The following is a 24,180-nucleotide window of genomic DNA, read 5'->3' as shown; positions in this document are numbered from 1 at the left end:
GTTTTATTTTTTTAAAAGTGTCAAAATATATGTACATACAATAGTCATATAACAGCCCAAACTTGACAAAATCCATTCAGTCTGTACATAAACATTGAAGGTTGGGTCTATAATCTTTCTCGAAACTTTTGTCCACATTCGTCAAATAGCAACAAAGTTATAAGCCATCTAAAAATGTTAAGACCCCCCCTCTAATTTCACCCCCGCTTGAGTAAATCCCACCAAATTTTAGAAAACCATTTATATCTAGATCCAAATGTTGTGCAGATTCGTCAAATGACACCACATTTGCCTTTACAATATTTTGGGACCCCCCCCCCCCATCTAATTTTGCCCCTTCTTGATAGAATCCCACAAAACTTTGCAAAACCATTCAGGATTAGTCCTAGAATAAAATTGCAATATTACATGCAGTTTCACTGAGTGCTGCAAAAGTTATAAGCCATCCAAAAAATGCTTTTCCCCAATCCTGTAATGCAGAAATAGGTACAGATGTCCTAGGACATCTGAAGTGTCCGCGAACACCACAGGACTGCCCCAGGACATCTGGAATGTTCGCAGACTTTCGGGAGGGGTGAAACAACCCATTTTTTGGCTTCTTATGGCCATATCCGATCCCATCCTCATCCCCCCCACCTCCCCAGAGATTGTTTGTTGAGTCTGACAAGTGAAATGCTGCTTTTAAAAAAAAAAGATTTTGCTGCACTGTCCGCGGACCCCAAAAAGTCTGCGAATCCAAGATGGCGGCCATTTCGGGAAAACCGACGCATTTCATGTTTTCCCACCAGCCATTCAGCGGCTTCGTCCCGATGTCCGCGGACCACGCAAAAGTCTGCGAATTTTTCGGGCAATTGGAGGCCAGTCCGCGGACAGCACAGCCAATCAGAGGCCAGTCCGTGGACCGAACAGGGAAGTGAGGCCGCGGAGCGGACATAGATATTACTAATTTTTTTGACTTTCATTTTTATCGGTTTAAAAAGAATACTGGACGGATTTACATCAAATTAACGAAAGCACGCTTTCGGGACCAAGCCGCCACTCCTGCCGCAAATTTGGTGAAAATCCGTCCAGCGGGTTTTGGGCTGTAGGCGTGAGCAAAGTTTTTTCCCATTATGTCTATGGGAAAAAAAAAATGTGGGACCCCCTATAACTTTGCACCCCCCGGACCAAACCTCACCAAACTTTGCGAAGAAATTTATAGTGGGCCATATACTTTTTTTGCACAGTTTGGTGAGGATTCATCCAGGGGGAGCGAAGTTATCAACCACCCAAAAAGTGCTCTTCCTATTGGATTAGCAACTTAACCATAACTACACAGCCACTACCGTGGCTGTGTAATATATATATATATATATATATATATATATATATATATATATATATATATATATATATATATATTACATGGCCATGTAGTTATGGTTAAGTTGGTGTTTCCATAGGAAGAGCATAAATATATATATATATATATATATATATATATATATATATATATATATATATATGTGTTGTGTGTTTTTGTAGTGGTTTTGAGTGTGGTGGGTTAGATGGTGAATTAATCATCCAAAACAGCTTCGGGGAAAACATCACGGTTAAAATAGCTGCAGTGATTTTTGCCATGATTAAAACACGCAAAACCGGTAATACTGTATGCCGCAATATGGCATTTTCCCATGGAGTCCCAGGGGACCCCAAAATAACTTCCAATGTATGTATGCTGTAACAGTCATTCCATTTGGCAGTATTTGTGGAGAGAATACCCCCAAACTCGTAATTCTAGGCCCATAGGGCTGTCTCCAAACTCGGATCCGGGTTCCCTGAATGGGGAAATACTGGGCCACTCCGACCTTGGAGGGCCGGTATTTCCCCATTCAGGGAACCCGGACCGGACCATCCCCATTTCCATTTGAGCCCCTATAGGGCCCAATGGGAATGGGGAGCATGCTAACAACGGGCCTGTTAATGACGGGCCTGTTGTTAGCATGCTGGGCCGCTGGCGTGACCCGCTAAGGACGTCTGGTAAAACCAGGCATCCAGAGTGGGTCCCGCGAGCGAACCTCGTAATAGGGCGGTAAGGGGTTAACGGCTCTGGCACCTTTACCGGCCACGTAAACCCCTTACCACCCACCTCGTAATGAGGCCCATTGACTTTCTGGAATCTCACGGCCATTCTTGATGCAAAGATAGACAAGTACGGTTTTAATACCAACCATTACCTTTTCTGGCTGGTGATGGATACATAGAGTATAGAAGGCATAGCGGGGGCCTACAGGAGGGCAACCGACATAAACATTGAACCTCAGAGTCAGCAGTGATCCTTGAATGAAGTTATTTCTACCAGATTGGATATGGGAAGGACACAGCCTCTCTTTAGCCACTAGAAGAACTAAAGGGCAGAGGTTTCAGATATTCCAGATGTTCTAATAAGGCAAAGACGCCGGATACATGGACTATTTCAAAAGCTGTTCTGCGATCTAGTAGCACTAACAGGTATTCCCTGCCTCCGTCAATTGCTTAAAGCGTATTCCTTGCCTCTGTCAATTGCTTAAACCTACCTTACAGATTATGAGGAGGTCTAGTTTGGTTATGAAGCAATCTCGAGTGACACATTACGTGGACATCATGTTTCCAAATAGTTATGTTTAATAGAAACAAACAGCTAGGTACATTTAGTAGCAAAACGTGGAGATATAATGGGCCTCATTACGAATTTGGTAGTATCTGGCTGGTAAACCTGCCCGATACCACTAAACTGAATTACTGGTACCACCACTTGGTCCAGTGTATCCCTTTCTTTAGTCCAATGGACTCAATGGTGCTTTTTTGGCAGAATTACCACAACAGTAATTCCGCTATGGTAATACTGCAGATTTTGCTGATTTTTCGGCGGAGTGTTGGACGATTTTCCTCCAGCATTTTGCTGGAGTTAAATATTCCGCTCCAGGCCATACTCATAGTATGGTGGAACAGGAACATTGGCGGTAATACCGTTACTGTCAGTTGTTTCCCGCTACGCCATACTTGTAATGGGCCTCATCACAAGTGAGGCAGTATCCCAGCGGTAAATCCACTAGAATACCGCCCAATGCAATTACCATTACTGCCACTTGGTCCGGCTGTATTACCGCCAGATCACAAGTGGCAGTGGCAGTGTAAGCCCCCATTATCTTTTTTTAGTCCATAGAACTGAATGGGGCGTTTTTAGTGCAATTACTGCAGCAGTAATTGTGTCATGGTAATTGCACCAAAAATGGGCGCAAAGTCAGTGGATTTACTTCCAGCTCAGAGCTGGAGGTGAATCCTCCAACTTTCCTCCCAACTCATAGTTGGGCAGTGCGGTAATGTGGCAGTAACGCTATTGCTGCTGCACTTTTACCGCACCACCCAACTTATGATGAGGCCTATAGTATTTTAACAAACAAGTAATAAGATTTGTTGAGTCTCAAGTGTTGAAAATCAGTCCACGGAAGTTGCAAGTAGCAATATTGGGTTAGCATTTGCTACAGATAGCTGGCCCCAAATGATGTCTGTGTGTACAGCTCTGCTGTCAATCAGACACACTTCCAGGCAACAAAAGCCAAACAGTTTTAATTGGTCTTTCTAACTGCATTTTAGAGGGCAACAGCTGCTGTCACCTAATGGGTATGACCATTCCATGGTACTCACGCTGGGTGAAGGTTCCGATTGATGGTTAAACACAAAGTAAAGGGTGGTCCTTAAAAGAAATGTGTTGAGGAGCTCCTGAGATTCCTGCCACCCAGCGACATGCATGGGCCTTGGGCCAATCGGGGCAACCCGGATACTGGATACTGGAGGGTGGCTGCATTGCAGGTAATTCAGTCCTGTGTGTTAAACCCATGGTTCTGGAAGGTCTTCTAGTTGAAAACCAAGAATGTTTTGCAGCCTATCAATGTTCAGGATGGAGGAAGATCCTGCCTAATCTTAGCAGTTCATAGCTTTTAGCCATGGGATGAATTGGATTTTTCTGGGGCGAAATCAAATACCTTAACCTGCCCTTTGATAATATTGCTACGCTAAGTCAGATAACTTGGTCTTGGATTTAAATGATAATACCTTTGCAGGCTGTTTATTTTCTACTTAAGGGGCTGTGGTGCAGAGATTGCAGCCTGATGCTTAATCTGTGATTCGTAGTTAGCATCTGTTTGTCCATTTGTTGTGTTTGTAAAATGTGTTTGGAAAATGCACATATGGGTGATGGAAGCAAAAACTGGGGACTCTTCCCCTTGGGGACTAAGGAGACTTTCTTGGCCGGTTTGACACCCATGCTCTAATGGGAAAAGAAGAGTTACACATTTTATGGGTTCAATGTTAAAAGCTCCTTACTGCCACACATGACTAGTGTTCAATTTATCCACTGGCTGTTCATCCATTCTACAGCGGCTCCCAAGCACTATACATGTGTAAAACTCATGGCAGCATGCTCCACTCCACTTCGGAACGGCAAATCCTATCCTAGCGTTTTATTCACGTTCTTGGAGTTGACCTCCTGGATTTCCCCATTAGAAATACTGGAGGACAGACCCCCTGAATGCAAAGAAAAAAACAGGACTGCATTAGCATCTCTGGATGGAACAGGGCATATCAGCATGCACGAGACTCACTTCTGCGGCCCATTGCTCAAACCTGTTGCATGGTGTTGTGCGTCCTTGACACGCTAGCAATGGTAACTACGGTAACTGGTGTGACAGGAGTTAGTGGGGAAGATGTGAGGGTTGGCTGGGTGAGGCTGTTTCTTTGTCTGTGACCAAGACCATGAGTGGTGGGCATGAGGCCTTGAGTATGGAAGCATTACTCATATCAAGCATGAGGATAGGGTCTCACAAAGGGTGCATGGAGTGAGCAGGGAAATCACTTGGGCGTGAGTGTCGGGGCCGGGGTGGGGGAGTTCCTGCATAGGAGATGCCGGAAGGCGAATAGCTGGAAGGGGTCCATCCCATTAATTGATAATATCCTCTCAACTCAGGTCCAAATGAACACTAACATAGGTTTTGGTTTGTGCTTGCAGAGTACCGACATCACGAGCACCGCTGGTTACGACGCCATCATCTGTTACTCCAACGAAGGCAGAAAGAACTGCAAAGAATTTGAAGATTTTGTGAAAGAAAGGTACCGGCTTCCCTTCCATGTTCCTTACTGCAGGATCATTCTTTTCACAATAATCCTTTTTCTGATGTGCCCCATTGCTGAGAAGTTCATCATGGTCTTCCTCTACTCCAGTACTCCATTCTACACTTTGTCAAGCAATGTAGAGTAACTGGGTCTTGTAGTAGCATGACTTCAGCTATTTTGGCAGCTTCTTGGCGCTAGTTTACTTTACTTTATTTATTTGTAAAGTGTGACCAAAGTGGCCTGGAGGCATACGGGCGCTGAAGAAAAGTACAAACTGAGGGTGTCCGGTTAAAGGTGCGATTACAAAAGGTTTAAATGCAATAGGTTCGGGTCAATAGGACCGAAAACAAAAGGTTAAATTTTTTTTTTATTATATCTTTTTTTGTGGGTTTCCGTATAGGTAAAAAAAGTGGTTTTTACCACAAAAACGGGGGACCTTATTGTATTTCGAACTTTTTGAATCGAACCTTTAACCTACAACCCAAACTGAGCTAAAGGGATAGGCTGACCGGTGAAGGAAGACTCAAGCACAGATTATCCAAAAACATATGTTGTAAGTTGTTTCTTCAGCCGGGCACTGAACGAGGGGTAAGGGGTTGTGGGGGATGCACGCTGTGACTCCTGATGTGTTGAGGAGTTCAGATTCGGGAGTACACGTGGTCTGTGTGCCCCTGAGATTCTTTGTGCTTTGGTCGTGTGGTCTTTGTGGTGACATATCAGCACCAGGCGTGGCACTCTGCCGTGTATGAACTCACTGCATTATATGATCATGAGCATCTGTGGGAAAGCAACCTAGGGGGGCGATAGGACTGATTGGAGTGGATCGCTGGGTTGGCCTTATTAGGTCGATATACAGAGTGTACGGGGGGCGTGCAGGGGGTAACTCTGATGATGAGGATGATGAGGATGATGACAGAGTTACCTGGTGGGGAGATTGGTTATGTAAGTTCAAGGCTGGGGTAATAGGTTCCTTGGAACAATACCATCTTCAGTGTGTCTTAGGTTCACCCAGATGTGCCCGTGGTGTCCATCAATTGTTGCATCTGATTTTAAATGGGTGCAGGTGTGAATTGTAGTTGATAGTGACAGATCTTTTCTTACCCCACAGATAAACCTGAGCTCTGTGTGTACAACAGAACTTTTCAAAATGGAACACGCCAGGCATACTTTTACCAATGCAAAACCCTTTTACTGAGTTAATTTGCATGATGTCATTTGTTTTATACAGTTCAGTCCAAGACTTAGTCTCCCATCAGCAGTAAAAGGGGCGTTTAAACATATTACATGCATGGCTTGCAAAGGCAATTTATTTACAGTACTCAGAACAGTTACGACCCCCAATCTGCAATCATCATGTGCCCCTCAAAACCGAAACACGTGCGTCCTCGTTCTATTAAGCATCTCATTCAGTGAAGGAGTGTACACTGCAGAAAATGACGTCAGCTACTGTATCCAGGGGTGAGGTCCAGCGACTACAGGGGATATACCACACAGACATATGTAGCTGAATTCAAAGCTTGAATACACCAATGGATGACCTTAACAAAAATGTCCTGCAATGTTGATTCTGTTCATCTAGCTGGAGACTTTAGCTTTTATTTGGACCCGTTACTTCACTGCTCCAATGCAGACAGATCAAGAATATCCAAGAGAAGTAAGCGATCACTCGAAAGTTTGATAGATGAACTACATCGAGCAGATATCTGGCACCTAGAATATCCGTCTGAAAGAGATTACAGTTTTCACTCTGCATGTCATGATGTGTACTCAAGTATTGATCTCTTTCTCACCTCCGGGCTCGTAACACTCAGCTGCTAGGACTCCAAAATAGGAATCATCAGTGTTTCTGATCACGCTCCAATATCATTATGCCTCTCCTTGCAATATACATTAACTAAATCATTCAGATGGAGATTGAACTCGAATATATTACAGAACAAGCTAATTAAAGAGGAGATTGTGTGGGAGTTCAAGGACTTTATTGCAATCAATAGATCCAATGATATTGCTGTTTCATTAGTGTGGGAAGCAATCAAGTGCTATATGCAAGGTGTTTTGTTATCTAAAACAGGAAATTACAGGAGAATGAAAGAGAGTTGAAGAAATTATATGATATGGCATTTATAACGCGCCTATATACAAGTGTTTCAAGGCGCGACTGGGCAAGGGAAGGGGAACAGAGGGAAGACAGACAACGATCCTACTAGGCCAGGTGTCATTCAGATCATGAAGAGATTATCTGGGGGAGCCAAAGTGCTGGAGAAGCAACATGTCATGAGTCACGACCAAGATGTGAGATCTAAAGTGAGGAAAAAGAAATATGAGCTAAATAAAATAATATCTGACCAGATTGAATATGCCTTACTCAGAAGTAAAATACATTATTTTGAAAACAGCGAAAATGCTGGAAGACTACTTGCACATAGACTGAAGATTGCAGGGCGTGACCGAAGCATTACTGCAATAAGAAATACAGCAGGCAATATGGTGACTCTTCAGAAGAACATAAATGAAATATTTAAAGGATATTATGAAGAACTCTACAAATCAGAATTAAATTGTGAACAAAACACAGAAAGTCCTTTCTAGACTGTCTGGAAGTTCCTCGCCTGACGAATGATCAAGCCGCACCCTTGGAGAATACCATAATGTTGAAGGATCCTCGCTTAGCAGTTTCTATGCTTCATGTAGGCAAATCGCCTGGTACTGATGGACTGCCAGTTGAATTTTACTGGATCTTACCTGATTGCGCCCTGCAGCTGCTCTGTGACGTAGGAACAGAGCAAGATCTACTGGATGATACAGTGGCAGAAATTAATAGTGCCTCCAAACTAGCACCTAAGGCCTTGCTGATGACGGTGACAAGACTATCTCAGAATGTAAAACCCACTGACTGCATTCATGCGTGAATGTTGGAGCTGCATGTCTGGTCGTATGGGAAGCAATAAGTTCTTGTTCCAAGATGCATTGATTTGGATAAATCCGGCATTGGCCTCCCAAGGGAAAGTACTTTTCTGGCCATTCTGGTTCTTGGGAGGAATCAGATATATCAAAGATTTGATTGATAATGGAAAATGGATTCCATTTGCTCGTCTATGCTGTAATTTTGATTTGAATGAGTGTACTTACGCAGAATACAGGAAATTAAGGGGTATCATTGCTGCCAAGATGGACCCGGCACACTTAACATCACAGAGTGCAGCATGGTCGACGTTGGAGCTTTGCAACCGTGCGCTACACCCAGCCGCCACAATGTATGGAATTTTGCGATCCAATCATAAAGGAGATCCTGAGTTAGCCAATATCTGGGCTGGAGAGCTTGGTGAATCAATTGATCCGGTCTGCTGGCAGATGTGATTTGATTTGATTTTGATAGGTTATTTATAACAAGCTATATACACCATCTGTTGAGTTTCATGTGACTTGCTTTTGACATGTGAAGATAAAAATCTAATACTACAGAGAAGGGAATAGGAAGAGGCAGCAAGCAAATGAGCTCACGCAATTGGAGGAGAATTATCATCTTATGCAGAAAGGTAGGTGGACAGTAAAAGCTGATCTCATAGTAACAATTTCTAGAATTAAGGGCTGCCCAGACAATATCCCCAATGTTAAATTCCAGAATGATGTGAAACGTTTATATAAAGAAATCCTTGAGGAGGGTTATTTCGACACCGATTAGAACGCACAGAAAGACATCCAAGATCTAAACACATTGGCCCCACCCACTGTTCTGGCCAACGCCCCTTCTTATCTTGGAGTCAGTGTCTCTTTTGCCTATGATTAGCGAAAGTATTGATGTGACGTTCGGGGACGATAAACCTTAATCTTTCCGAGACCCGGATCAAAACCGCATTCCTGGAGGCATGCCATGGGACCGATCATCAACTGCTGTGGCAAAGATCCATTTCTCAGGCTAGAGGATAGGAATATAGAGACCATGAACATCTGGGACCACCACCTGCTCCCGCAGGGAAATATGGATCACCCAGGCTTCTCAGTCTATCGCTAGGCTTCTCTGCCTAGTATAAATCAATATCACAGGTGGATACTGGCCAGACTGTGTGAGGACTCCTGCCGTCAGGCAGGGAGTTGCTGTTTCACATGTTGAGAGGCAACCTAACAGGGTGCAAACAGACCCGCTAATATGCTGGAAGAAAGTGTCATTTATAAACAACCTAAACTGATGGGTTTTAGAAAGAAGAGAAGTATAGTTTGAAGGCCAGTGTTACTCTCTGACTTCATGTGACTGCAGGACCGGTGTTGCAGCATGTACCACAATTAAGTACAGCTGGGAGGTTGCCCAATCACAATGTCAGCGGGTGGATCCGCCAGGCTAGACGATGACATGGAACCAAGCGATCAGGAAAGGTGTTGGAGTCTAGAGTTGGAGAAAAGAGGCATGATGGAGCAGCAAGGAGGAGAGAAGCAGGAGTGTGAAAGAAGGGAGAGCACAAGAGAATGGATGAGGATGAGGAGAGGAGATGTTAGAGGGACAGAGAAGTAGAGAGGAGTTGCGAAGAAAATATCTGAGAGAGGAGGAGCAGTGGAGGTGATAGAACAGCAGAGGAGGAGAGAGGAGGTGGCGAAGAGAACAACCAGGAGAGGAGAAGAGTAGGTGATGACGTAGGTGTACAAGAATGCTAATGTGTAGGGGGAAGAGAACAAGGGGGGAGAGGAGGATTTGATTTATTGTGCATTTGTAAGACGCAAAATAAAGAGGAAGCGAAGGAGCCACCAGGAAGGTAGTGTGAAGAGCCAGATTATTTTGTTGTGAATCATCAAGGGGTTATGGTGGAGGGACAGACAAAGGCGGGAAGGAGATAACTAGCGGGGGGAGAAAAGGAGAAGTGATAAGCAAGAAGAAGAAAAGAGGAAGGAAGGTTGTGTAGTATTCAAGTGCGTGGTTATGACTATTTCCAGGGGTTTCATCCCTCGAAACAACCGGCCAGCAGGTACCTGCATACCCTCACCCTCACTGGTGGGAATGTCTTTAAATTGGAGGGATTCACCACCAAACTCTTATTTGCTCCAGCAGCCCTCTCCCGTTCCCTGCCAAAAACATTCTCCCTCAACCCCCCCACAGACACACACAGACACAAACACAAACACACTTACTCTTACCTGATTCCCAAATCCATTCACACACCCGTCCCCATCTTTCAAGCTAGAGCCATTTCACCACCCTCTCCATTTCATGCTACAAACATCCCCCTTTGAACCCCACACAGACACACAAGCACACCAACACAAATAAATACACACACACACACACACACACGTAAACCTCCCTTACACACCCGCAACCTCCATCTTATGACCCGGATGGACCTGCGCGGGACGCGACTGATCAATTTAGAAAGCACTCCGAGTGGCCTCCGAAAAGTCTTTCTAAATCTTCCTTTTTTCTGGTATTTAAAATTCTATTTTAATACTTAAATCATTTCCAGCTTTGGAAGGTGGCAGGGGGGCAATACGAGCATCCGGCTCAGAGTTTTTGTTGGTGTCAGTAGTCACTGTTGGCCCACCTGTGATGTCTGCTTTCATGATAATTTAATGACGGGCAATTTACCAGACACAAGCTTTGGTAAGGCATCTGGGAGTTTTTTTATCCTTTGTGGCCAGTAGTGAATTTAAACTGTTGTCCAAATCTTTTAGGTTTTCATTGCTTACTTGGATCATCAACATGCCATTATTAAACAGGCTGAGGGTCCGCCTGTGGTGTCGCTCGTCGTGTTTCAAGGCTGAGAGCGTTCAAGCACTGAAAATAATCTGTTTGATAGGGGCAGGTTTTGAGGCACTCTCACAATGGTATTTTCCAGATGCGATTGAGAGAGCAGGTGATTTTTCGGTTCTACACTAATTGACCTTTTCACAATTGACCTCGGGAGAATAGACCTCGGGAGAATTGACCTAATTTAGAAGGTCAATTAGGACATACATGCGGGGGGAAACCCCTTGCAACCCCCCACCCAATCCAAAACCCCCTGGAAACACCCACCCAATCCCCTTATATTATTTATAATCCAAAACCAACCCAATACATATATAAAATAACTAAAATAATATAAAGGTCAATTGTGCAGAAGGTGATTTAGGTCCACTATAATTAGGTCAATTGTGCAAAGGTCAATTTGGGAAATATCGATTTTTCAGCTGATTCAAATGTTTCTCCCGTAATACCTCGAAATCTATTGGGCAATTGAAATGTGTCTGGTTATTTATCATACTCTTTGGGGCACAGGGGAAAGGGAAGGGATCAGTAGAAGTGAAACCTCACATTTACCATGAGCATCATGGTCCTCACGGGACGTCCATGTACACCATGGTCACCTAAATTCTCTATTGCCACTTTTAATCCATGGGCAAGGTTCCACGCTTTAATCTTCATTACCTGCCAGGTAAATATTGACAGAAGCCATAATACCTGAGTGCTTAATGCCTTCCTTAGTCTAGTGGGAGGGGATTAAGAATACCTCTTGAGAAGTCACATGCGATGCCCTCATCTCCATAGAGCAGGAGTCTGCAACCTTTGGCTTTCCAGCTGTTTTGGACTACAACTCCTATTAGACCTAGACGGCATAGTCAATGGATCATTGGAGTTGTAGTCCAAAACATCTGGAGAGCTACAGTTTGCAGACCTCTGCTGCAGAGAAACTCAAGGTTCACTCAGTGGCTTTCCATCAACAACATCAAATATATTACCGTCCATCACATGATACACATTCTCCATAGATGCTGACTCTTGAATCTGTATCCGCTGGAGTTGGGACCATAGGCCCATGTTAAGTCTGCTTGTGAAACGAGGCAGTGCTACGCATGCCCGCATTCTCTTGCAGAATGACCCGGATGCCATGCCTCACTGTAAAGCAACAACAGGGTTTCTTCCCAGAAGATGAGCCGGCCATTTGTAAATGTTAGCGAAATAAGATAGAATATATGTACCCGTGGGAAGAAATGTAGTCGCTGGGTATTTGTTGATATGTGAAAGAGTAAAAACAATACAATGCATCATAAGCTTACCAAAGCAATATTACACGCATGAAAGACATCTTTACAGGGTTTTATTTATTGTGATTTATTTATTTGATCTGTTGATAGTGCCTAGGGCCCAGAGGTATCACGGCGCTAGAATTGATACATTTCAGTTTATGCATATTTGGCACGTACGTTAAAGAAATAGTGTGAGGATAAAGTTATCGTTACAGGTAATGCAATGAAGGCAATAGTTTAGGTATATTTGTTGAACAGTGCTGTTTTGATTTTTTTTGCGAAAGATCTGGAGAGTTCTTCTTTTATGTGGTCTGGGAGGGACTTCCAGAGGGTGGGGGCAATAACAGTGAAGCTTGTTCCGCCAGCTCTTTTTCTGGTGAATTTCAGGGTAACTAGCAATGAGGAAGAAGAGGATCGCAGGTTACGTAACTTGGGTTTTTTAGAGAGGTGGGGGGTGAGGTAGGGGGGCAATGTTAAAGGGGTAGCGATGAGTAATGGAGCCATTTTTTATTTCAATGCGTGCTTTAATTGGTAGCCAAGGTGCTTAATGTCTCACTTTGAAGATGTGATCAGCTCGGTTCAGGCCCCAGACTGCTTTGAAGGTGCTGTTTTGGATCAACTGCAGTTTGTTGAGGTTTTTTGTGGAGGTTCCAGCAAGGATGGTGTTGCAGTGATCTAATTTGCTGCCAATAATGGCCCTGCCAGAGTGAGGCAGTGGTTGGGGGTTAGGAATTTTCTGGATAAGTTAACAAGTTTGGTGGAGTAGGCAGCGGATAAGGCTACAGCTTTGACTCGTTTACTCATGTTTAGCTCAGAGTCAAGATACACTCCTAGTGTTTTGACGTGGGAGGAGACCGGGGTGATGTTCCCGCGATACAGAAGGAGGAGAATGCAGGGTCAAGATGTTTGAGGAGGTGCAGTGAGCCAACTATGAGCAACTCCTCTTGTCATCATTCAGGCACAGATGGTGGTTAGCCATCCAAGCCTGGATAGCCTGGATGATGCTGTAGACTCGGTTGATACTCGCAGAGTCGAGTCTGTGGTTTCTGGTGAGTTTGAGGAGGACCTGTGTGCCGTCAGCAAAGTTAATGTATGGGATGTTAAGAATGTCCAGGTGGTCGAAGAGGGGCTTGGTGTACTACATATTGTACACTGTAGGTGAGAGACAGGATCCTTGAGGGACTTCGTAGGAGACAGGAATGGGGTCGGCTGCTTCAGACCCAGCAAAGACCCTAGAGGTTTGTTCATTTAGGAAGGACTTAATCTAGTTGGCCACTTCTAAGGAGAGGTTGAACGTGGCAGTGAGGTGGTGACACAGGATGTTGCGGCCGACAAGATGGAAAGCCGCCGAGAGGGTGAGTAAAAGGAGGATGGCGAGGTCGCCAGCGTCACTCATGTGATCAAGCTGGATCTTTAAGTAAAGGAGGGCAGATTCAGTGCTGTGTCTGGGCCTGAAACCGGATTGTCAGGTGCCAAGTAGCTTGTTGGTTTCTAGATGGGTTTGGAGTTGGGAGTAGGCGATCCGATTGTGAATTCTCAGGAGGTAAGGCACGGTTGTGATTGGCCGGTAGTAGGTGGGGAGGGTGGGGTTGAGGGAGGTTTTTGTTAGGAGTGGTCTCACCCAGGCTTCTTTGATGGAGTTGGGCACCATGCAGGAGTAAAAGGAAGCATTGATGAATTTAGTGATGGTGGGAGCGAGGGGATCTGCACACAGCTTGATGAGGTTGGTAGGGCAGATGTTGCCTGTGCAGTTGGATACGTTGGATGGTGGTGAGCACGTCAGTTGAGGAGACGGGGGAGAAATGGAAGGGAGGTCGTGGGGGCTTACTTTGGGGTTACTCTTGACTGCTCTTTGGAAAGGCAGTGTTTCACTTGGGATAACTCATGTAAGTGTTTAGGAATGGCTTATTTGGGGCCCCGTGCGTGTGTAATTTGAATCTTTCCCTACTTGCTCCAACAGCGCAGTACTGTGAGCTACCACATGGTAATGCCAAGGCGTTTACATATTTAAACCATATGTGCACCAAAGTAACCACATCCACATCCAGAATCTTAGGTCTTAGATTTACTGATGGCCCCTAAAACAACCTCTTGCATATTTTATGATGTTATATATTTGTAAGAAACATGGGTGTATCCTGAAATGAAGCAAAGCAATAATGATATTAAGTATTTTGATTACTATCAAGTGCTTCATTCCAGATTCCTCACTCTTCTAAGCGCTGTAATAAAATGGTGCTTAATCTTTTGAAGGGCTGAGGGATAAACCTCTGCCCGCAGGTTACACACAGATGCTAGAGGCAATTCCTCAACTCACAGTGTTATCTTCTGGGCAGAAGAACTCTGTAGAATCCCAAGTAAACATAAGCACATTCTAACTATGATCTTTACTAACAGATTTTATCACAAAAACATGACCTAGACATGGAAAGGAATAAATGTGTTTCGGAAGAGGCATTTGAGTGTAGTCGGGTGGGAATGGTAGGACATTGAATGGGACTCTCTCATCGAAACCAGCTAAACGACATCTCCTTGTTGATGACCATCATTAGAAAATGTTTGCCGCCCCCCCTCATAGTTCGTCCTTAATGGCACAACAGAAGTCCTTGACAATTAGCTTGTGCCCTTGCTCAACACTTAACTAGATTTCTCTATGTCCTTGTACGTGCACGTTTTTGTTCTCAAATTGTCTAGTGTCCAAGACTTCTATGGTCAAGGTGAGCTCCATTTGAGATGTCTATGGAGGCGATTGGCTTAGATATCCATGCTTCTAGACACATTGTCCATGTATGGTTAGGAGGGACAGAGGCTCATCACATTCAAACAGTGGTGGCTGTATTAATTGATAGGCGTAAACATTTCCCATCCAGGTGCGGTGAGCAATTTAGCTTAGCGAGGGAGCCCCCGTCTGGGGAGCTTCACAGGGATTCTCTGTCTGAGAAGTATTTTTAAAATAATGGGGTGAAATAATGCATTTTACAGCACACTTTCTGTGAAAAACAGCCGCACAGTTTACCATCCGTTTTGTAAGGTAACACGTGAACAAATCCAATAGATGCCAGGTCACCAACAGTGCACAGGAGCCTTTTGCAACACAATTGAAAAACACCTTTGCTCACAATATATGTAAGTATAAAAAAAAGCATGTTTGTGCTAGCTGCCTCCATACATATCAATTCTGGTTGCTCCAGTGTTGGCTATTGTTCCCAGTAACGAACACTCATATGTTGGCTATGTCCATTATATCAGTAAAAATGCTCCCACTTAGTAACACGTTTCAAGTTTGTTAAACCCATTATGACAGTAAAATAATTTGCCACTGTTAGAGAATATGGCTATACTGCCTGCACCAAAGCAATTCAGTTTCACTATTTAAGAAAATGCATCATATTGCTTTGCCCATAATGACAGTTTAAATGATATGCCACTGTAAGAAAACCAAGCATATTAATTAATATTTTATAATGTGTTTAATACCGGAGACCAGCTTTTAAGAGCAGAACTGGGATTCAAACCTGTGTTCCTTTGCGTTGTCTTGCTTCCAAGACAAGTGCATTCCCCCAGAGGTATCCTACCAGCCTTAACCTTCTTTGGTGCAACCAGTATGGACATCCTATCCACAATGGTTACACCAATGTAGGATAGTATCCCTACTTGCAAACACTCTTCATGTTAGTTTTGTCTGCAATGCCAGTGAGAATGCCATGTCACTGTAAGAAAACATGTCCATGCTGGCTGTACCAATGAAGCCCCGGGCACCATTAGTGGCTGTCCCCACCCTGGCCTGTACACACATTCATATGCAATGTTGTTTTAGGTGAAGTATAATTGCATACATTAAAGGGGATTTCTTACTTGTAGCAAATGTATTTATGGCACGTAATGACAAAAGGCATTTTGCACGGCAGTGTGAAGAGAGAAAAATAGGGATGTGTGCAATAGACAAATATGCACAGAAAGTATGGAGGACTTAGTTGTCAGTCAACAGGAATAGGATGATTCCTGTTGGACGGTGGAAGTCAAATAAAAGTTGTTGCAGCTCTGGATCTACTTACCTGATGGTGCAACACAGGTATGCAGGGGCGTTGCTAGGGGGGGGGCTAAGGGGGCTATAGCCCCTGGTCTTTTGGTTGTAGCCCCAGATAGAATCTCAGGAGCTACAACCAAAAGGCTACCTAGCCCCCAGTCCCGACAGTTCTGACATTAGCATAGCCCCGGGTCTTTTCCAGACTTAGCAACACCCCTGCAGGTATGATAGAGGTTTTACAACAGGGGGGCTGCAAGCCAGCTGACTTTGAATCAATGGGCGTATGGAGATCAGGTTATGGAGTCCTCAGGGCCCTTTTTAGGCATAGTCAGCATATGCGGTTAGCATTGTGAAGTCCGAAAAATGTGTTTTGAAGAAAGAGGAGTGCGCCTTCACGGATGGAATCATCAGTGTTGGCTGAAAAGGAAATTTGTGAGGAACTGTTGCACCAATAATGGGCATAATAATAATTATTCTTTTATAACACGCTTAATACCAACGAGTGGTTTCTAAGCGCAGGATCAGGATTCGAACCTGTGTTCTGCTGTGTATGTGTTGCCCCTGAGCTGTCCTTCCTCCCCGTGATGACATGTGTTTATTAAACAGTTTTCCCAAAAACTCAAGTCCTGCCTACATACTTGGTTAATTTTGATGATAACTTGGAATCATAACTTGCAATAATTGAAAGCAGTAATTATGAATTCAATCTACCCTCCCTCAGAGCTGAAACCTCCCTCCTTGCCTTTCGAAAAAATGTGAAAACTTCCCTTTTTAACTGATTCCGACCTTCTATATTGCTTACCTCTTGCCTCCCTATGTTTCCCACCACTGCCCTGACTGTAAATATAACTCTGTAAACTTTTGAAATGTATTGAAAATGATCAAATGTAAAAAATGGTATAATGCTCTGTCATGTAACTAAGTTTTGCCAACTCTCTGTAACTAGCGCCACGGTGCCTGCGGGCTGTTGCGCGCTTTACAAATACGAATAAATAAATAAATAAATCTTTAATTGTGGATACAACCGGGAAACGAAAAAACTCTTTCTGTATTCCTTCTTTCTTTTAGTGAAGCACCTTTGTGAAAGATGTATCAAGTTTCCATATTAATGGTGGGGTCCTGGCTTTGTATAGAAAATATCCATTGATTGTATGTACACATTCCTCAGATAATCTTATACAATCCTCAATTATATGCAAAAAATCCTCAAATAATCCTTAACAATCCGCAAGAAAATCCTCAGCTATATGCAAAGATTCCTCCTCTGCATTCCTGAGGGTTTTCTTGAGGTCTTGGATTGCAATTGCAGGTCACACACAAGGCCAGCAGGTGGTGTGCCTTTGCTCTGAAGAGACAGCATCACAAATCAAAACACGAAGCCGGCCATTCTGGCCCTTTCGGCGCCGGCCGCTTAGGCGCGGCACCTTGGACTCAGGCCCCGTTTAGGCACGCACCAGGGTCGGACTGGACCATAAAACGGCCTCGTTCACAATGGAAGAGTGGCCCACAGTTGCAAATGGCAAACCATTCAATTTGTGACACGGTTTGAATAGTAACCATTAGGCACGTTATTTTGATAAAGTGTGATAAAGTGTGATGCAAATTGTGCATTTTAAAGAATATTTATTCAGCAACACTGGTCGAAATTACTAGCTGCTGAGTGAATTAACTCATCATACTGGCACATTTTGACCAGAAAAACGGGCTCACACCAGCATTTTGTGTTTTTGTTTCAGCCCCATAAGCCAGCACGGGCCTGGCACGCCACGCCCTGTTGATCGTGGCCAGTTTACTAAAATATACAAATGAAAGCTCCAAGACCAAGGAGGTTTCTGTGTCCTGCAAACCTGATAGTCAGCAACCTACTTGTACATGGAGCGTTTACTCACAGTACAGCTCCATGACAAAATATTTGAACAAACCTCAATATTCAGGGGCGTAGGTCGCTGTGCCCTGCTGCTGCCGGCGACCAACAGGGTGCGCCTAAATGTGACCTCTGCCCAAGGTGTGGCGCCGAAACGGCAGGCACTGAAAGAGCTGCTCCCAAAAATGGCATACCCACAAAATCACGTGTGGGGCAGCAGCGGCCAGTGTAGTTGGAAACGGAACTCAACCATAAGGCTGGTCGCAGCAACACCACGTCCTTGGCTTTAGAGTCAGAAGGACAACTGAAACCGCACTGCATTTAGAACCCCCAGTGAAGCCAGCCCCTTAAAGACCCTTGCCATATAGGGCAGGCTGAAGATGGATGGGGGGAGGGGTTTGCTTGTGGGTGGCCGCTTTCAAAATGATATGGAGCTGCCACCTTGGCTACAGCTCGGGGAACTCGTCTGAGGCAGCTGCGGGGTGCTCAGGCTGTAACAGAGATGTTTCCTAATGCACATTCCAATGGGTGGGTTCCCTAGTTTTATTATTGAGAGTTCATAACAGGAGCCCCCCCACCCTGCACTTCATTAATCTCAAAGCACGTTCATTGCCCCACACCATAGAGCAGGAAGCAGGGTAAAACAGGTTTGTAATAAGTTAACAGGCCTGATTTACAAACGCGTTTTTCAATGGAGTATTCCCATTGAAAAACGCGTTTGGAAATCAGGCTCAACATCTTTTTAAAAAGATCTGTCTGTCTTTTTCCAACAAGTACACATTGAAAGTGGCACAGCCTTTGTGAAGATGGAGGCTTCCTTTGGGAACATGGGCAGGCTGTCAGCCCCTCTTGTTCTCTCCACTAGTTGTCAAAACCCTGAACAAAGCAATTGAGGAAGGAGGGGTGAGTGGCTGCAGATTGCCAAAAGAGAGGTGTATTGGCCTCTGGACAGTAGAACAAAGAAAGGCAGCTAGCACAGTCACGGAACCAATAAATAAACACTTACGCAAAACGTTTAAACTTTCATGATCAGAAAAAGTTGAAAGGCGGGGAAGGTCAATGCACATGTGCCTTTTATCTGACATGTTTACCAGTGCATGTAGATCACTTCAGCAAGAGCACAGCTCTCGCAGTTTGTACATTGTGTAGCTGGATTCAGGAAGTCGCCTCTTGAGAAAGACATGACGTCAGCCGCGAACACTGCGTGTGCGTTTATGAGGAGGCGGTCACAGAGGATGGATTGCAGCTATGACTCATGCTGTATGTCCCTGGCAGCACACGGAAAGGTACAGTGGCTTGTGAAACCTGAAGGATTGCTAGGAACTGAAAAGGACCGGTGAAAAGGAGTGTGCTGAAGCATGCACAGGCCAACCACGGAATGCCCATTGATTATAGGGAAAACACCTGCATATGATAAGTGCGCGCAAAGTATTCAAACACGACACCAGGAGGTCCTAGCCCGGATCATGTCCACTTCCTCCTTCCTATCACATCAAGCTTCCCGGAAGCGAAACCAGGTTATTCTGCCATGCACAGAGTCTGTCGCCATGTTCTTGGAGTTGGTCATGTGGATAACTCAGCGGGTTGAGCGCTTGCTGCTGTAATCTGCAGGTTGCAGGTTTGAATCCCACCAAGGCCAATTCAGCCTTCCACCCTTCCGACCTCGATAAATGAGTACCAATTTCGGTTGGGTGATATTGTATGTAAATATGTGCCCTGTAAAGCGCTTGGGATTAAGGCGCTATATAAATAACACATAATTATCATTGTAAGTAATTTATAACGCACCTGTACACAAGTGTTTCTAGGCGCGAAAAGGGTGCACCTTGTTTTTGTGGCAACATCACAGGCCTGCCGACTTTAGAATGGGCGGGTGGATGGATGCTTTTCCTGCGCGAGTAGACTCGGCTCAAGCAGTCTGACCAACACAGACATAAAAGAAAACTGTTTCGACTTTTTCTTGAAAGTGTTTATTGTTATTCCAGGCGATAACTCTAAAGCAAGTTTCACTGCTACCATCTTCATCAGGACCTTTTGCTGTAGGTGCGATATTAATGTACATGTTCCCATGTCTCAGTTGCTGCAAAGGGCAACTCCAGGATGATGAGGATAGCCTCTGCCTGCTGACTTTCATGGTAAAAATATATGGTTGTAACTACTGGCTAGAAGGGCCCCAAGACTTGGAGCAACTTGAGCCTTGAGCGTACACTGGAACAAAGCCTAGCTCAGCAGGTTCAGCGCGTGCTGCTGCGATCTGAGCAGGATCTGCAGGTCGCCGGTTCGTATCCCGGCAAGGCCAACTCAGCCTTTCATCCTCATCTTTCCGAGGTCAATAAATGAGTACCAGCTTCGGTTGGATGATATTGTATGTAAATATGAGCTCTGTAACGCGCTTTGGATTAAGGCGCAATATAAATGACACATCGTTATCATCAACTTGAAAACTGTCCTATTCACCACGCTTTCCCTCAAAATAAAGCAAAGCAGCTATCAGACAAGCTTAATTTCTTCCTTCACAATTTCCAAGCAGTGATGGGCAGAGGTAATTAACTTCAGTGTTGCTGGCAGCTTGCTTTCATGCACAGCCAACTTCGACGCAACGTTGTCCTTTTGGAAGTGCATGGCACCTTGCCACCCTTCCAAAAAGTAGTTGTATTTACTTAAGAACAGGCTGCCATTTTGAACAGCCTTCTTATTGGTCTCATTTTATACGCTTGTCCAAACGTTCAGTTGGAATGTTTTGGGAACGCTGATTGGTTGTCATGCTGTGCATTTCAGCCCATCAGAGTGTGTGGAGCTTGCCAGCCTACTGATTGAATGAAGTGTTCACCCACTAGGTCCGCCTCCCGCTTCTCTGTTTGGGCAGTTTTAGTTATACATGGGGACTATTGCCGCAGTGTGATCATCCATTCAATGCCCAAAAACATCATTGAATTGACAACCCTTGCAAATGGTTGGCCTCTACAGAATGAACCACGGTTTATGGTCCCCCCGGAATGAATGAAGATTTACCGGTGCAGATGCATTTGTCCATGGCAGGTATGATCCTAGTAGCAATCACTATGATTCCGTCAGTTTTGGATCTACTGCGTTTTTGTGCACATCACAGACTTTCAGCGTGAGGGCGGCTGCATATGCTTTGTAACATTTGACCATCAGATCCTGCTGATTTTCCCAACTTGAGAGGCCCAATTGCCAGCATTATCTGCTCTGCTGTTATAGGCTTATAAATGCCATGTATGCTTCTATCGCCCGCAACAAATCCGCATTCACATCATCAATATCAAATATGTGTATGTATTAATAGCTAGGTCTGTTGACCATTACTGTGTGCATGTGTCCGAGCCATTGCATTTTGAGACCACCATTTCATATTTCTGCCAGTTTCCTCACTGCTGTGATCTGTATGCAACATCATTCCGCGCAGCTGTGATTTTTCTCCCCTGCCTTCATACTGCCGTTGTCATTGCGTGATGTTTCCTTCTTATTTCTCACAGCCATACTTAATCATTTCAGTTATTCGTCTTCCCTGGATAGACGCAGTCCTCTTATATATGCCTTACAATTGTCCCAAAGAATTCCAGAGGGGTCACACGTGAGTGGAAAGGAATTCCACAACTGACAGTGTAGGGTAACCTCTCAACAACTAAACCGAGAAACTGTACCCCTACAAAATATCCTCACCAAAAATATCGCCATACATATTGCCCTTTGTCTCGCCATAGGCAATATTTTTTGGGGGGGATAATTTGTGGGAGCGGGGGTTGCGGGGGAGTCCCCCGATCATTTTAAAATAATGCAGGGGTTGCGGGGGTATCCCCCGCAGGGTCCATGGGTCAATATCGCCACAAAAAATTGCGATATTTTTGTATCGCAATATTTTTAAGGGGACATTAAGACATGGGACCCCGAAAAACGACAACCCACTAGGGAAAAGGGCTAAGTGCACCCTTTAGTCAGAAGAACAAGGGAAATGACGACAGGTAAGTGCACTGTCACACAGTTCTCTCTCTTCTTCAAAGCAAACAGCACGTTATAAACGTGTAAATCGTCATTTATGATGCATTCAATATGCAGTGTTCATCCCTCACCCTCCTTGACAGCCGCCTATTTACATGCTAATAATCACATATAGACCCCCGTTTCATTGGCCGCTTCATCTTCTCCTCCAACTTCTTCCCACGTGGGCTTCGATTTCTTCACCTTGGGTTATTGTTAGATGATTGGTTAAGCTACTCAAAACACTCCGTGCAGCTAACATGAGCTCAGTGGATCAATTCGAGGTCAGTCTCGTCCTTGCAAATAAAGCAAATCTTTTCTCATTTCCAGACACACAGACGCCCATGCCATCCCCCCCCATCGCAATCTTCTAACAGTTGGCACCACCCTTTGCTCTCTCTGGTACAAATCACAGGGGCTTGTTGTCCTCGACTACCCCTTATCAACTACCCCTCCCAAGAGGCAGGCCTGGGTGTCCTGCAGGTTCTGCTAATCATTCTGCATAGTGAAGGATTTAGGAGTTTTACTTAGGTGCAGCTCAAGACCTCTGCCATGGGTCTGTCTTTCACAATCAGCCGCATCCCTTTCTCGTGTTGGGCCGTTCACATTCCTTTCTAATTTTGGAAAGCTCAAACAAGATGTATCTGTGTGTGTGTGTGTGTGTGTGTGTGTATGCATGCGTTCCCTACCACGCCTGGGTGAGGTTGGACTTTCGCCCACAAGGCCTCATTGTTCTGTGCTTTCAAGACGACCTGCGATGATTCAGTCCTACCTTCGAATATAATGCTGCGTCTACGTTTCTTGTTATTAGGATCTATGCTGTATACTTGGGTTATGTGCATACAATATATTCGCCTATCACTCTATAAAGCTATTCATTTGTCTTCCTTAAATCTATGTAACACCATACAGTAAGCATGCTCTATACCATTCAACTACACCTCACAACCCCCGCCGCCCCTTCCCTCTGTGCCCACTCATGTGTATTTCCCGTGCCTTAATATATTTTTCGCAATCTAAATCGCTTGGGAGGGGCTGGGATCTGGACGTGCACCCCAACAACATCACATCAGGCACGAAGAAGCAATAGCCAAGGGTTTTTAACTTTGTCACAGTCCATTCCATGTCCACAAGAGCATGATCCAAATTTGTGCAAGGGTGTATTTTGTAACCATGCACTCTTTTGCATCTGTCACAGTTGGTCCTGTATGATGAGTCATGCACTTGGTAGCAGCAGGGGAGTTCCTTCACATGTTTGTGCTTTCAGGTGTCTGCCAAGTCACTGGAAGCTGCCCGACCCTGTGAGGTGGTCTTGCCAGTAAGCGACGAGCATGGCGAGAATCCAGTGCCTCAATAAGTCTTTGACAAATTCATTCCATCTTTTTGATCAGAAATTCATGAGAAGTTAATGTTGGGATCACATACATGTCACAGGATCAGCTATTTTCCACACACAATCCTTTAATTATGAACTACCGTGCCATACTTCGATAAATATTGCTAATGTAAATATGTAATTTATTGGCTTATGGGTCAGCATTAGAATTCCTCTAAACCCAATAGTTTCCTGAAGGATTGCTGAGTTTATTTGAAATCATTTAAGAAAAGCTACAACTTGGCTTTGTTTCGCTTAATTTTTGAGGAACCAAAGGCTCCACGTAAAGCATTTAACCGTCCTTCTTGTCATTCATACACCCAACCCCCGACAATACAGTTATTTCATGATGCATGGCCATGAGATCACACATTTCCACTTTCAATGCCGTTTCTGCTTTTATTATTAAGTCTTATAATCACCCAACATATTTTCAATTTTTTTTTCAACTCTCAAGCCCTTATGCATCTTCTCAACAACCAGATGCCTTTACCGCCCATTGGACTCACATGTTGTAGTCCACACAAGAACGCACGCTCCAGTATCAGGCTGCCCAGCATTCCACTCCTGGAGAGCATGGACCACCATTACTCTCAACCAACTCCTCCTATGCTGCATCCCTTTTTATTCCAGTATTAACTAATGTGTTTCCAAGCGCAGCAGGCCCAGCAGATGCTGTATCAGCATTGCAAGTGTGGTATCCTTAATTGTTGCATAGCAGTCTTCTTATGCTTCTCAATGTGTCATTTTGTTTCTCCTGTAGCTTTAGATATAAGGTGGTGCACACGTCCT

At 44.5% G+C, this 24,180-nt stretch overlaps 1 protein-coding gene across 1 annotated transcript in view; it reads left to right on the top strand.

Annotated features, from left to right (window-relative positions):
• The window catches only part of PSTPIP2 (proline-serine-threonine phosphatase interacting protein 2), a 796,554-nt gene that overhangs the window by 227,986 nt on the left and 544,388 nt on the right, over positions 1-24,180 (top strand). The window contains exon 2 of the mRNA XM_069626899.1: positions 5,027-5,127. Within this exon, the coding sequence (XP_069483000.1) occupies positions 5,027-5,127 (101 nt within the window). The remainder of the gene's footprint in view (positions 1-5,026; positions 5,128-24,180) is intronic.

The sequence above is a fragment of the Ambystoma mexicanum genome, chromosome 6p (genome assembly GCF_040938575.1).
Source record: "Ambystoma mexicanum isolate Mex_15411 chromosome 6p, UKY_AmexF1_1, whole genome shotgun sequence".
NCBI lineage: Eukaryota > Metazoa > Chordata > Amphibia > Caudata > Ambystomatidae > Ambystoma > Ambystoma mexicanum.
The sequence above is the reverse complement of the archived record's forward strand: the minus strand, read 5'-3'. Positions and strand labels throughout refer to the sequence as shown.